This window comes from Megalops cyprinoides, chromosome 22 (assembly GCF_013368585.1).
Source record: "Megalops cyprinoides isolate fMegCyp1 chromosome 22, fMegCyp1.pri, whole genome shotgun sequence".
Lineage (NCBI taxonomy): Eukaryota > Metazoa > Chordata > Actinopteri > Elopiformes > Megalopidae > Megalops > Megalops cyprinoides.
This window is the reverse complement of record NC_050604.1, coordinates 25,053,209-25,068,055: the sequence shown is the minus strand read 5'-3', so window position 1 is coordinate 25,068,055 and position 14,847 is coordinate 25,053,209. Positions and strand designations below refer to the sequence as shown.

General features: G+C 47.1%; 1 protein-coding gene across 1 annotated transcript in view; it reads right to left on the bottom strand.

Moving 5' to 3' along the window:
- The window catches only part of LOC118769995 (zeta-sarcoglycan), a 164,316-nt gene that overhangs the window by 4,055 nt on the left and 145,414 nt on the right, over positions 1-14,847 (bottom strand). Inside the window, exons 6-7 of the mRNA XM_036517438.1 lie at positions 12,970-13,042; positions 2,530-2,653 (exon numbers count right to left, since the gene is read on the bottom strand). Coding sequence (XP_036373331.1) covers positions 2,530-2,653; positions 12,970-13,042 — 197 coding nt within the window. The remainder of the gene's footprint in view (positions 1-2,529; positions 2,654-12,969; positions 13,043-14,847) is intronic.

Below are 14,847 nucleotides of genomic sequence, written 5' to 3'. Positions count from 1 at the left end.
GAAAGTGGTGACTGGAATTTATATAGTTGTGGACTGGCTCGTCTAGGTCTGGTTAATTGCTTAGTGATTGTCTGAAAATCCTCCTCCCGATTCTTCACTTGGAACTTCGATAAATAGAACCTGACTCACCCAGACTACCCTTCAGTTCACTCAAACCAATCTCAGCTGCCTTTGACTCCAAAAAACAAGATTTCCTTCTACTTTAGACAGCCATTGTTTTAACGAGCTTCAGAAAGCGAAGCAGTTTGGGACCTGCAAAAAGCGCTATATGAAATCAGTTCATCATCATCACCACCATTACCCTTATTATTACTTATAAGTGATTATCACAGGTCCCGTTCACCTTTCCAACCTGTGAGGGAGGCTTCCATCACCACACAGATCCACAGGACATGGCCGGTTTACAGTGATTTCCACAGCAGATCCCCAAACTCACATCGCCTCGTGCCTCGGATTCCATTCTTAATTCCCTCTCAGAGTTCCGCATTGACTTTTTCTGTCCTTAATCCGCCAGCTTGCCGTCAGCATCTATTTTCCTTTTTTTTCTCTAGAGCTGACGTCTAATGGGGTTTATTTCACACCAAAAAGGACGCGCGGGACGGGGCGTCTTTACTGTTTCCTCTTCCCGGTTCGGCAGCGTCTCCTCTGTCCCGGGGGGACCGTAACGGAGTCAGGAGAGGAGGATGAAAACCCCAGCAGATCCGATACCTTATCCCTGTATAATCACAACCCTCACATAATCACAGCTCGGAAATTACATGTTTTGTCAACAGGAAAGACAGATGATGGAAAAAAAAGGGAAGGGCGGAGCAGGTGGAGTGGGGGTGGGTGGGGGGGGGGGGGGTCTTGGCTCGTACCCGTTCCTGGATAAGCCCCGGTGCTGATAAAATTCAACATGAGGGGAAAAACCTATTTCATGATACACTTCATTTTCAGGTTGGACAATTGTGTGTCAGCTCCCCATAACTTCGTGTCAAATCCAATGTTAATTGAACAGGCTTTGTCTGAGCTGAAGGCAGACTCCAGTTATCTCCGGAGCTACGAGAGCGAAAAGCTCTCTCTCTCTCTCTCTCTTTTTTTTCTGTAGCCGAGTGACAGACACAATGATGTATTGCTCAACCGCTTGGAAGTTAATTAAATACCCTCTCCACTTGCTAAAGCCCCGACTGGTCCTGGAGCAGAGAAAGTACAGAAGTACATGCTCACAAATTTGAGCTGTGGGAGAATCAATGTCACACGTAATCCTCGCGGGCTAACTGGCCTTGACGTGTTGTGACTGCTTACAAACCTTTTATTTGCGTGGGAGGCCAGTGCTCGGATTTAACAGACATTGAGTGAAGGAGCTCTCCTTTCACCTGAACTGTTCAGACGGGCTGTTAGTACCGATGGAGCCACAGAGGAAGGGACGCTGGACCTAACCCACTCCCGCTATACCACCACTAAATAAGAAGCAGGAAAATCTCTGTGTTAGCCGTTCTGTACACAGGTTGCGAGGCAATGCCCCGGCTTTCAGCCAGTAGGCGAGAAATAACATGGCTAATGGACACATTTCAAAAGAGTTCAAAACAAAACTCTCTCCACGCTTAAAGGCTCGGTTAAAGGCTTTTTTTTCTGAGCGCAGACAGAGTCAGACTGTGTCTTTGGTGAAACTGGCTGAGTGTAGTATTGGTTTTGTCACCCCTGTCCCACCGCTCACTGGCTCCCTCTAGTGGTTCATGAGTTTCCTGCGAGTCAATCAGGCAGCGTCAGTGGAGGAATGCCAACCCACAGCTCAATGTTTGCTCATATATTGTGAGGCTGTGGGAGTTATAGCATGAAAAATAGCTGTTCACTAAGATAAAAGAGCCATTCACAAAAAAAGCTGTTGTATCAGAGGATTCACCTCGCTTCAGCAACGCTGTGTGAGTATAGAGGGGTCTGCAGAGAGACCAGATTAACGGGACAAGTGCAGTTCCGAAAAGGGTGAGAAAGGCAATAAGAAAATACTAAATAAAAACCTCAAATTGTACGATTTACTTCATCTTGTCTTCCACACCGCCTCCTGCTGTCACCGTGTGACTATGTCCTTTCTGTGTGTTCCTAGCTTGTCACTTTTTAATCTTCGCCATTCTAGGATAGGAATCTGTCACCTACCAACTGTTACCAATTATGAGATAATTGTTGAAGGCCTTTGAGAGATGTTTAAAGCTGAGAATTGTTTTGGTCTTGAAATGGGCCAGAGATCCAATACTCATAAAACTTGTATAATTTATTTATGTATTTATTTATGCATGTGGTGGCCATACCCAGAAACACCTTCTGTCCTTAGTGGATGTAAATGACAAAGATGACCACCACAGCTGCTGTTCAAACCTTGGCGTAACCCGAATTTCACCGTCAAAGGCTCAACCGGCTCAAAAATAGCGGGCATACACCTCACCTGTGACTTTAATTAAGTTACATCAGCTAAAAGAAAGAGGACAAGGTTGTTCTGATTGATGCCGGTAATTAAATGCTAATAAAGATGTTAGCGACCCCACAGCGGCTCACCTCTCCCTCTGAGGACTGGACCAGCAGGTCTTTTCGACAGGACGCCTTGAAGTCCCCCACGTTGGCGCTGATCTCCACCCCCTTCGGTGCCTCCATGGTCAGGGTCCTGGTGGGGGACTCCAGCCTGCAAAGGTAGGGACGATGAGCGAGCGTCACAGCCAATCAGAGAGCCAGCCTATCAACCAATCAGCTGCTCCAAGGATCGGGTTTATCACACAGACGGGGGTGAGTGGATGGAGTCTCGGTCAGGAGGTCGGGGGACTGCATGGCACACCCCACACTTCTTTGGTTGCATTTACATTTTTTCATTTGGCAGACGCTTTTATCCAAAGCAACTTACAAATGAGGTAGAGTACAACACAAGTGAAAAAACCATACGGATAAAAATAAAAAACCCATACGGATAACAGAAGTGCTGCATGACCAGGTTCCAATTGTTGGCTAGACAAAGTACAAGCTAGCTGGTAGAGATAACGAGTGCGTTAAACCATTACATTACTTTTTATAGTTTAGTAGGAAACAGTTTTGAGACATGAGTTTTGCTTTAGGGGGTAGTGTTTCAGGTGCTCAGGTGGGGGCAGAAGAGCTCTGACTTCAGATGTGTCTTGAAGACAGAGTGGGACTCGGCAGAATGGATGAAATGTGGTTACAGCATCAACAGGATTGTGAACAGACCATGGTAACTGCAGTGATGAGTTCTCTCCGGGGACTGTATGGTCATCTCATTAGGAACCCATTCAAGGGTGCCCCATTACTTCATACGTATCTGTCTTAAGCTTATCATTAATAATAAGGTCTCCACAGCGAGACAATCAGCTTCTGAATATTAATAGCAGATGAAGCGCATTCTTTGCATATCAAACACACACCAAGTACATGGCCGGCACAAAAGCAATTTACAGAGTAATTCACAGGACGTCCAACCAAACACTTTCCCTGCTGTTGTTATATATGCCCTTTATATTGTGTTGTAGAAACAAGGGGAGCATAATTAATGACCTGACAAGGATAAATAAATTGAGTTAACGAGCCTCACTCTTTCCCTCTCCCCGCACAAAAAATATCCATCTGTGCATGCATGTAAGTACCTACGAAAAGCGCTGCCTGCCATTTTAAAAGGACCCGATCGAACCATTGATTTTTCTGCGGCTACTTGCAGGCGGCTCCCAGATAAAAAACATGAAAGCTTCCCCAGCCACAACCATGAGGTCAGGCTCCATAATAATCATATAAAGAGGGTTTTTTTTCATCTTATCGGCCCCTATTCATTATTCCGCTGTAGTATGGCCTGCTCATTTCCCCCACGACGGTGACACCAGCAGTGACCTTCGGTGCCACAGACGGCAGCGTTACGCGGCGCATTATTTGTTTAGGGGAGCAGATAAGCGAAACAATGAATCAACACAAAAACTGTTTTTTTTGGGGGGGGCTTTGTGGAGAGTCTGAGCACTGTGTGGAGAAAACAAGACGGATTGAGCTGGGCAGAAGTTAACCAACGCCAGAGGGCAACTGGGGTGGCAGGGGACCCAAGCCCAAGCAGCGGTTATACCTTACACACAACGAAACGCCCCACGCTGCACCTCTGATATTAATATCAGTCAGAAACACAAACGCAAGGCGAAGACGTACATATTCAAGCGAGGACTCCGTTCAAGGTGAGCACCCCGCAGCAGCTTCCACTGTCGGGTAAAATGAGCCTAATCGTGAGAAAAGATGCATGATATTAATATTAATGAACCTGGGCCATATCTGTGCTTACTTTATGTCCTACATTTGTGACATGGCTTTTTTTTATTCAATAAACCATTTTAAATGCAGAAGCCACTCCGATGCCTGGGTAGTGATGGGAATATTAACTGGGCTCATATTTAGGAGAGTTCAGAGGACAGGGTAGGGGGACAGGGCCGAACTGGCCCTGAGTGGCGGTTTGGACCCACTGACACACAGACTACCTGAGGGGTTGCAGGCTCAGAGCCTGGCTGTCATGCATCCAGGAGCAGCAGCTTCAGCTCGCAAAGCAGCGAGGGCAGTCGAGTCTGCATTACTGAGAGTTTTCTTTTTTTCATGCTCTCAAAACTCCCGAGAGGACTGCAATGACTTAGCACATTGTCGGACGGCTAGATTAAGACTTGTCAGAGCTTAGAGGAGGACAGAGTTTGCCATTTTAAAGGATATGTGAGTTCTGCAAGTTCTTTAAATGCCACCAGGCCAGCGCTAAAATCGCTCAATTAATTTATACAGGCAAAAAAAAAAAAACATCACCTGCTGAAAGTAGCAGTAAAACTCCTTTTCCACCAGAGAAAAAAAAAAGTGTCACACAAATCGAACCTGAATAATTGTGTGTCAGAGATTTCTTTGGCTGGGGTTATGATCACTGAAGAGTAAATGTTGCATTCGTAATGCCAGGTACTTAAATCTGATCGGCAGTCAGGTGGAAAATAGAGTATGGAGGGAAAACGCACATGTCAAAACCTGTGCACTACTGTAACTCCCTGAGTGAACTGCACAGCATTCCGTATGCTGTAACATTCCTTCACAAATCCTTCAGCTGGTCAAAATGACTTTTGGGCCGCCCAGCTACCATGAAATGTGGCTTAGGAAATTGCTAATGACAGCGTTGTACCGAAAAGTAAAACTGTAAAGCAATTTCATGCACGGTGGTCCACCATTGATAATTTAATCAATATTGAAAGGGTCGACGAGGGTCTTCGTATGTTCTAGAGCTGATGTTGCAGTTATGACCATTAGAGGGAAAATGGCTTCCAATAACTTTTTATTCCCGTGTTATCCTGATATTGTAAAGGCACATTTGCTTCAATGACACTGAGGAGGTCTGGGTTTCTGTTCAGTTTGCGTCAAGTTGCACTCAGCATAAAACCCTGATTGGACTGAATGGACTGAACATAATGGGAGGGCATCTCTGTCCAAAGAGACTGTCGAAAATTTGTGCTGCTTCCACAACACTATGAGCTGGTTAAAACAGGGGTTTCTCATTGCATTGATCTGAATTCTGGTAGGTGCATCATGTTTTTCGTGAATTAACACGCAGCTTGCTCATAGAGGCGTCTGTGCTGTGAACCTGTTGTCCCAGAGATCGCAGCTTGGATTCCTGTCATGCCCCTTTGCCGTATGTATATGTTATATTGAGGTGTATAAGAGCAGAGCTTTAGGCAAATTAGAATCAGGCATTAATAGAAGCCATGGTGTGAATATGGTATATGGAATATATTAGTAACCTGACAGTCATCCACACTGTAACCTTCACCTCTCAGCTGCCTCAACTCTGAGCTCACTCACTTCCAGGCCCAGAAACAGGAAAGACCACGCCCGCTACAGGCTACAGGACCTGCCGAAAGAGCGCGGGCCTCACGCCCCTTTAAAGGACAGGCAAAGCGCTTTCCGCCTTTGGAGGAAACAAATCGAAAGGCAGCGAGTGACGGCAGGTGCACAAAGGCGTCGGCTCCGGCCGCATCCGCAAGGAAGAGCATGGAGGGTTGCTGGCCGATGGGTCTGATGACGGGCTACATCGATTGGCTGGGTTTTTTTCCCTCCTTTCACACCAAGAGCCCCCCGGCTGGGTTGGGGGGGCATGTTGGGGGGGGGGGGGGGGGGTTAGCAGGGGTCTGTTTTCCACGGCGGCCCCCTGTTTTGACAGCGGCGGGAAAAGTCCCTGGGAGGAACGTGTCAAGGCCGCCGGCAAATGGGATGTCAGGTGGCGCCCGCGAACGCTCTAAATTAGAGCCGCTGTAAAAGAAATCAATCTCCAAGGGCTCCGGCGCCCTCCTCGGCTGGTTCCATTCCAACCCCTTCTGCGGCCTGAAGGGGGGGGGGGGGTCTCTCTTCTAAGCTGCGTCCGACATCTCAACACCTGCTGCGCTCCTGAGTGGAAATTTGTGCTCTTCAGAGGGGATCGGGGGCGGGAGGCCGGGTAGGGGCGACTTCATTTCCTCACCGTTTTAGTTTCGGGCTGGGTGCATTCCTGTGAAGGATGTGCATCCCCCCCTCGCCCCTGACTGCGAGTGGACCGCTCCGCCCCCTCTCAGGCCAGTGAGAAGAAATCGATAGAATAGCCCAGCAGCGTGTGTTGTCGCCCTGGGGCCCCCCACACAGGCACAAACAGGGCTAATGCACTCCCACCTGACAGCAGCAATCCACTCCTGCAGTCCAACTCAGCCTCGCAAACAAAGCCTGGTTTGGGGAGGAACAGGAGAAATCAAACACATCCTCCACTCCGGCCATCGGTGACTTCCCTGGGGTACACCATCAACATTAATCAGGATAAAAAAAAACAGCCAGCTAATCAAAATACAGATACACTCGGTCATGCTAAACAGGTTACGGAATGCGAGTGATGGCTCAATAAGCTTCAATTTATTCTAATCAACCAGAGACGCACCAATATGTTATGATTTACTGCAGACCTGATAAAATGCCGCTCGAATGGCGGTTGTTTACGCGCCGGAGGAGAGCAGATGTTCGTGGTGCGTCCTCAACAGAAGGTGTGTCTGGAGTCCGGCATGGAGCGGGTACTGTACGAGCCTGGCCCTGCCAAATGCTTCTGTTTGCTCAGGATCCCCGGGCAAAGCCCTGCGGCTCTCTCGCAGCATGTTTCCGGAGCGAGGGTTATAAATCCTCAGTCCCAGAAGTTTTGAAAAACAAACAGGCGAAGGATGAAAGACAATGTGTTCCTGTCACCGGCGGAGTGATGGAGTGGAGCGCGTCTGCGCTCGCGTTAGCCGAGGATCTCTCCTAACAAACGGAGCCAATTAGGCCGATGCTTGAGGGTTTTGCCTCGCTGGGCGAACCCCGTTGTGGCTGGACTGCCCATCTAAACGCCGGGACCAGAATCAAGTGTTCAGACACCGTGATTAGCGGAGCTGGGCAGGACATATATATGTGCTGGGTGATTCTGTGATGTCGTCTCTCAAGCTGAATTCAGATTGGCACAAAATGACAGAATCTTCCCTTACCCTTTCCTTAACAAAGTCTGCCACCCCATTATTACATGGGTTTAAAATGGAGGGGGGGGGGGGGTGACAACTGTTTTTTGTGGGTTCCATAACAAATACGTGTGATGCACACAAATCTGTGAATTCCAAGCACCATCCTTTGGCCAGTTATTTCTCCTGCAAACCGGATGTGCGAAAGGTCAGGGTGCCGCTGGAGCCCTGGTCGAGTGCTCTGCTTCAGGTGTGACGGAGAGCTCTACTCTTCTCTGGGCTCTCAGGACATAAAACAGAACCGGGCCATTACAGGAACACCAGCGGAGCAGAACAGCGCCGCTCCGGTTCCGCTTGGCCTCCCTCGTCTCAGAAGTCTCCCCCCGTCTATAAATCAACCACAGTCCTCCGAGCGGCCGAGCGGCCAAAAAACTCCCAGGATGCCCCTCTCTCGACACCGCGGAGTCCTTCTGCGAAACATGGAGAGCTGATCCGACAAAAAAAGCCCAACTACGGCGGAACCTCGGGGGCCGTCAGGAGCTCGCTGAAAAGCAGAGCCGTCAGCACAAATGGGGAAGCGGGAAGGATGGGCTTTCCAGCGTCCGCTTTCGGCAGAATAAATAGCAGGTCCTCACAGAGCTCCCCGAGACGCCGCCCATTAACAGATCTCCCGTTTTCTGTAGTCGCTCTCAGGTACAGAACCGTGATTTATTTTTCAAACCGACGCACAGGCACTTTAAAACAACACAGAGGACATGCTCTTTTTCCTCCTGTTATCCTCCACAGATTGACTTCTTGTGTTATCTGATTTCCCCTTTCTCTTAACATTTAAGACGATTATCCACATATTTTCCTCAAAATAACGCTGGCACAAATATTCACTGTCTTGGAAAAAAATGTCCTCCCGGTACGTGTTCATGCCACAGCTGGATGCTGTTAAAGTCAGAGCACCTCAGGCTGTCCACTGGAAAAATATGAGCCGTTTACTTGACAATTATACACAACTCAACCTCAAGATTCATTCAGGACTTTTCCACAAAGTTAGAATTTGAAAACTAACTCCAGGAAAAGTACATAGTTCAGTGTACCAAGCAAAAACCAAGTCAACTACCCTGGGAACACTGATGTCTGAGTATAGATGGTGTGTCCAGCCAAACACTTTCTCTTGGTTTTACTCTCGTAACCCCAGGTAAAGTGTACAGTTGGATGTGCCAAACAAACAAAGTCAACTGCCCTTAGGAAGCTGACGTTTGAGTACATGGTGTGCCCAGCCAAACATTTTCTCTGGGTTTCAGTCAACATAGGTGCCTTTTTCAGCAGAATTTAAATACTCCAGCCTCGGGCGAATGTAATTAACGAGTGATATGAGACGGGGACGTTCCCCCCTCCACCTCTTTTAGCTCTTCTTACAGACGTCTTGGAGCTGCTCGACCTGACAAGAAAAGGAGGGGGAAAAAAAAGAAAGGTTTGCAGGTGATATCGACTGCCCTGTGGTCTCTCTCTCTCCTCTGCGTGTCGGCTGCAAGCTTCCTGATCAATTTTCATCTCATTACGTCCGGCATTAGCCAGCAGAATTAGCCAATTGTCAGTGACAACCACTCTCCCCTCAACTTTGAGGAGGAAAAACCTATTAGGTCTGATAGCTCAGGTCTCCCCCGTGGGCCAGCGACGGCAGACAACAACAACAGAGTAATTATGCCCATATTAGGGTGTGACAAAGGCGAGTGCCTTCAGCTAATCACACAGCGCGAGTCTGTGCGAGAATGTGGCGGAGGGGAGTGAGGGTGCAGGGGGGGCTGCAGCACAATTCGCAGAATTAACCCCAATCACACGTAATATTTCATTGTCTCCAGGCCAGCGTATAAATAATGCAGAGCGGGGTCCTCCTGGCAATCAGGAGGAAAATTGGAAGCGAGCGCTCGCTACAGAGCCGCAGAGGGCCAGAGAAAATTCAGCCTGCTAGAGAGAGGATGCGCTCCCAAAACTGACTCCGTTTCGAACCTTCAAACCCTCAAACCCTCAAACCACTCCTTTAAGCTTTTTTTTTTTAAGGCCGCACTGCTTGGCAGGTGAGAGGGGCGGGAGGGTTGCGGGGGCCGGTGGGGTCCAGGGTTGCGGGGGCCGGTGGGGTCCAGGGTTGCGGGGGCCGGTGGGGTCCACACGACCGCCATTTTGCCTCCCTGCAGCTTCACCCCTGCAGACGAGGTCTGAATGAGGAAATGTAATGCTGTGGTAACTGAGGGCCCGCATGGCGTTTATTAATAAAGCCCCTCATTAAAAGTGTGATTTACTGGTGAGATTGGGGTGGGGGGGGTGCTGGAGCACAGACGGCACACTCCAAACGTGGGAGACTCGTGCCCACCCCCCCAGCTCTCCTCAGAAACACGGGGGTTATGGAAGGGGAAGATGCTATCCGCTCGACAGTAATTGCATTCATGAGCACTGGCAGCGTCTTCTTGGAGGATGACGAAATTGGCCAGCCCTCACTCTGTGAAGCTTCCACTCGGTTTTATTTGCTATTTCACAGGCAGACATGTTAGCACATGGAGACGGCGTCCAGGCGTTTCCTTGCCACTCATGTCTGGATACACAGCGAGGAAAATGAACCACAGTGACGTGGCCGTGTTTTCTGAGATGTTTTTTGGCAGAAAGCTGAAGCACGCACCACGATGGAAACTTCAGGAAGGCACCACTGACCACTTCCCTTAACTTTCCGGATTTACACTCGGGGGTTCAGCATCCCAAGAATTATGGGATTAAAAACATTTTTGTTGAGCATGTTGAACTGTTTCCTAAGTAGGGATTGAGAACTCACATTCTTAAGTTTGAAACACCCCAAGTGGTCTTCAGATCAGGTCCTAAAGATCCATCACCTACTTTTCCGAATCACCCCCAATGCCGCTGTTTCATGATTAGTAGAAGACACCATCATTAATCCCTGATAATTTAACCAGTCATCTGACAGTCAGTTTTAGCGTTTAAAGGCACTGAGTGCTTTCAGTGAACATTATTATTTCCGAGCGTAATTCCAACTCAAGTTTCAAGTCATTCAGAGTCCTCAGAAACCCTCTTGATCAGCTTTTGAAGTGCGAGAAAGACGCACCAACACCAGGGGAGATGAGGAGACGCAGACAGAGCTAAAGCAGAAAGCAATCTGACAGAAAGCAAAAAAAAAAGAAAAAAAAAGCATGTTGGCATTCAACATATTTGTGATAGATACATTTCATTGGAAAGATGTATTTTTAAATGCAGATGTTAAAAATGCCACTGTTCTCAAGGTTTTAAACACGCCCCTGATAACAGCAGCATTACTTTGAATTCCAATGAGCCGACTTTTACATTTTGTCTGTTAAACCATAACATACGTCATTAGCCTTTAATAGACTCAACCAAACCATTACATGTTCCATTTACTTTAACAGCATAATTTGGCACTTTCAGAAAGAGGGGGCAAAAGCCCTCTAAAAAAAGCACTGCAAGCAGTCACGCTAAACCGAAAGTCATTTTACACCAAGCTAATTAGTCAGATTCATTTTAATCAACTCTTAATAGAGAGTCTAATGAACATAAGAATTCTTTAAAATCACAATAAAACGTATACCCAATTGATTAATTACACATTATATTATTTTAATTTAACAATTAATGAAGGAGCCAACTGGAATAGAAATGGGTTTCGTGTGTAGCAATGTATTATGCGAGGCGGAGAGGACTGGAAGTTTGACTGTCATGCATGCCACCAACAAGGAATCAGGCCACTTTAAAATGGTAACCATCACCTCTCTGCTCATTAGCATAGAGAGCAGTGGATTGTGGGAAATGGCTCCATGAGGCCCTAGTATCCCGTCTGGGCAGTGTACAGTACACAGCACCAGTCAAAAGTTTGGACACACCTGATTAAGATAACAGGAAACACGCATTCAAAGGCATTTTTATCTAAAGACTTATGATTAAATGCTTGAATATTAAAAAAAATATATACATTTTTGGCTACTTTGAAGAATCTAAAATGCTAAATAGTTTTGATTTGTTTAATGCCATTCTATGAGTAGGTATGTCCAAACTTTTGACAGCTACTGTATGTGAGGGAGATATTCCAACAAAAGGTCAAGAAGACTGGCCTTTTCTTCCAAAAACCAAGTTTAGAGGAAAAAAAACTGATTAAAAAAACATGGCGGTGTCCTGAAGTGTGGTTTTGATAAAGCTGTTGTAAGCTGCCAGAGAAACTGAGAAGTGGACCTCTCCCTCCCCCCGGCCGTTAGCGGTGTGAGATGTGTGAGATCTTCCTCCGCAGGGACTCTGAGCACAGTTCATCCCCCTCCTGCCGGAGTTTTAAAGGTTCGCCAGGTTGCCGTTGACAACTGGCACGCTCTGCGAGTGCTCCTGCCAGCGCTCTGTACGTGCTGTGTGCTGGCGTTCGGACGAGGCCCCGCTCACCGTCTCCTCCGAGCCACAAGCTCCAACCGTACACAAGCACATTTATTTTTCGCACCCCCCCCCCCCCCCGCCCCCGGTACCTAATCAAACCGGGATATGAATAACGATGCTTTTGACAGCACGCTGAAATATTGCTGGTTTAGAAAACAGATGCACTCTCTGTCTGGCGCCTCTCCACAAAACGGAAGTAGTCAACACTTCGTTTAAATTGCTCAATTTCTTTTTTGCCATGGAGATCAGTTTCAGTTTTGACTCGGATTCCAATTGGTTGGCATGGTCCTTTGAGACCACACCTGTGGTTAAACCACCCATTCACAGTTTAAGGTAATTTCCAGCTGGTTATATCCAGAAACAGCCCCCTTTTCCCAGCATTTTTACAGCTGGCGAGTTATATCTTCTGTAACTCACCGAGGTAGTAATGAAAGACAGCGTCATAAAGACATTAGTGCTTGTTTGAATTGTGCATGTTGTACGAATTTGCAGCTGAATTAATCAGAGATATGAGTTCCGCCTTGCCGTAATTTCTGCCAACAATATACTAGTAAAACAATTTCATTTACACGGAGTACTTCCTGCTTTATTGGAAATCAACCAATGGCACAGTAATTCATCTCGCAGATCTTAATAGCAAAACCTGGCCTATAATCTTATGAATCCAAATGCATTATCTCATCAATAAAAACTCTACAGCATAACACGATTGCGCTGTAATTACACACATTCATTTGCTGGTACTTTGCTGGAACTGGCAGCCATTATTGCAGGGATTTCAGTGAATGCAGCAGAGATAAGGACATCCATGGTTTGAACTCTGCATCCACTATCAGTTATTAAAACATGTTTTCTCTCATAACTGAAACGTCAGATGAAGGGACAGAGCACTCTGTAAGATGCAATTATTCTGGAGTGTCGTGTTCATTGAGTCTACAGGTATTCAGTGCTGCGTTCACATACGTGTGTGGTGAGAAAAATGGATGTGTATAAGATTTTGCAGAATTTTGAGTCTTAGGAGAAAAAAATAACAGTGACCATAATAATAATTTTTAAAAATCGCATCTCTTACTTCAGATCCTGAAAAGGTTCTGCTCGGATGTGCGGCGTCTCCACGGAATGTCCAAAGACCACTCCCTCTGTCCCTGAAAGAGCCAATGAGGTTTCTCCGTTACTGCATGATCAAATTTAAATACATCTGCTCTACATGCCACTTATTATGCTAATGCCCAATGAGGAAAAAAAAGGAATTAGGAGTCTGAAAACCATTATGTGTCGATTTACGAGGTCCGCTTTAAAACGTAATGCCACATAAGCACTTCTGGCTTTGAGACTGAAGCTGGCAAAAGCCATTAATTTATCTCAAACATATCACGTATTCTGCCATGGACATGAATGTGTAATATTTGCTATGTAGTCACTGTTCACTCACGCTTTTCCGTGGTCTGGCCCTGCCTTCAACACTTTCATCTCTGGTCTCCTCCCACTGTCTTTACAATACCTTACAATGCACCCAATTCCCTGACAATATACCCCCGTTAACTAATAATCTACTCCCACTCGTTCGTAATCTACCCCAATTCAGACATAATCTTGTATTATTTGCCGTTTATTTTAAGTGTAGTATTGCGATGTGTTTTGGATTCTATGATCCAGTGACTGATGTATGGTAGTATACCTGGCTTCTCTTGTCTAGTCAGGTTGCACAAGTTAACTTGTGGTAGGGCTTCAACGGTGTTAGGATCACACGCACTGGTCTGGGAGTGCTGTTAGCCTGGTCTGACACTGTCGCCCGTTCAACTTTAATGGATACACTTCTGTTCTTTTGTGCTGGAAGTCGTTGTGGGTAAGAGCGTCTGCTAAATGAATGTAATGTAATTTATAATCTACCCCTATTGAATCATAATTTACCCCCATTCACTCACAATCTACCCCCCATTCTCTCATAATCTACCCCCATACACTCACAATCTACCCCATTCACTCACAATCTACTCCCATTTGTTAATAATTACCCCATTCTCTCATAATCTACCCCTATTGAGGCACAATCTACCCCCATTCACTCATAATCTACCCCTGCATCCTTAAAATCTAGCCTCAGTTGTAATGGATGTGAAGTGGGTCATCAAGTGAGTTTGGAACCAATGTTCTCGCTGCTCAGCTAAACCCTTACCAGTTGAGCTAAAGGCAAGCTGGCCCTAGCTCTATCCACAGCAACACTAGCTAATCAAGTCTCAGGGAGTGACGTTACCGCTGAAAACTCTCTGCTACCTGCTACCTTACTGGCTTTAAGCAGGAACCACATAATTTCAGCGCTGTTACACAGTCTCCTGCCATTTCCTCACAGTCCACGCTCACACTCTCACGTTTTCCCTCCATTTTCTCCCTGACCACCTCACTCCCAGCAGCAAAGTCCCCCCCCCCCCCCCCCCCAAGCTCAGCTCGATGCATCTGAAACCAGGGCGAGAGGGTTCAAAAGCAGCTGAGTGACAGGCCCTCATACCCCCCCTCCCCTGAGAGGCCTCGTCACTTCACCCCGTCCCCGGCTTTTGAAGGACCTAATGAAAAGACCCCGCCAATTACCGCGCGGCGGGCGACCGGGCCCCGACCATAGCCCGTCTCCACCTGACCTCCCCGCCAGCACACTTAATGGAGGAGCAGCTGGAGCTCGGGAACAAACAGACCACAGCCAATTTCCTCCCCACCACCTAACGGCTCACGCAAGCCAGCACTGCACACACTTGACTTTCTCTCTCCTCCCCCCCGCCACACACACACACACACACACACACACACACACACACACACACACACACACACACACAAGCACATAAATAACACCACCGCTAACACCCTCGCCGTGGCTAAGGTGTGTGGTGTTTAAAAGCAGTGCTGTGTCATGTAACCGTTTTTCAGGAACGAGTGAGGAGAATACCCTCTTTATCTG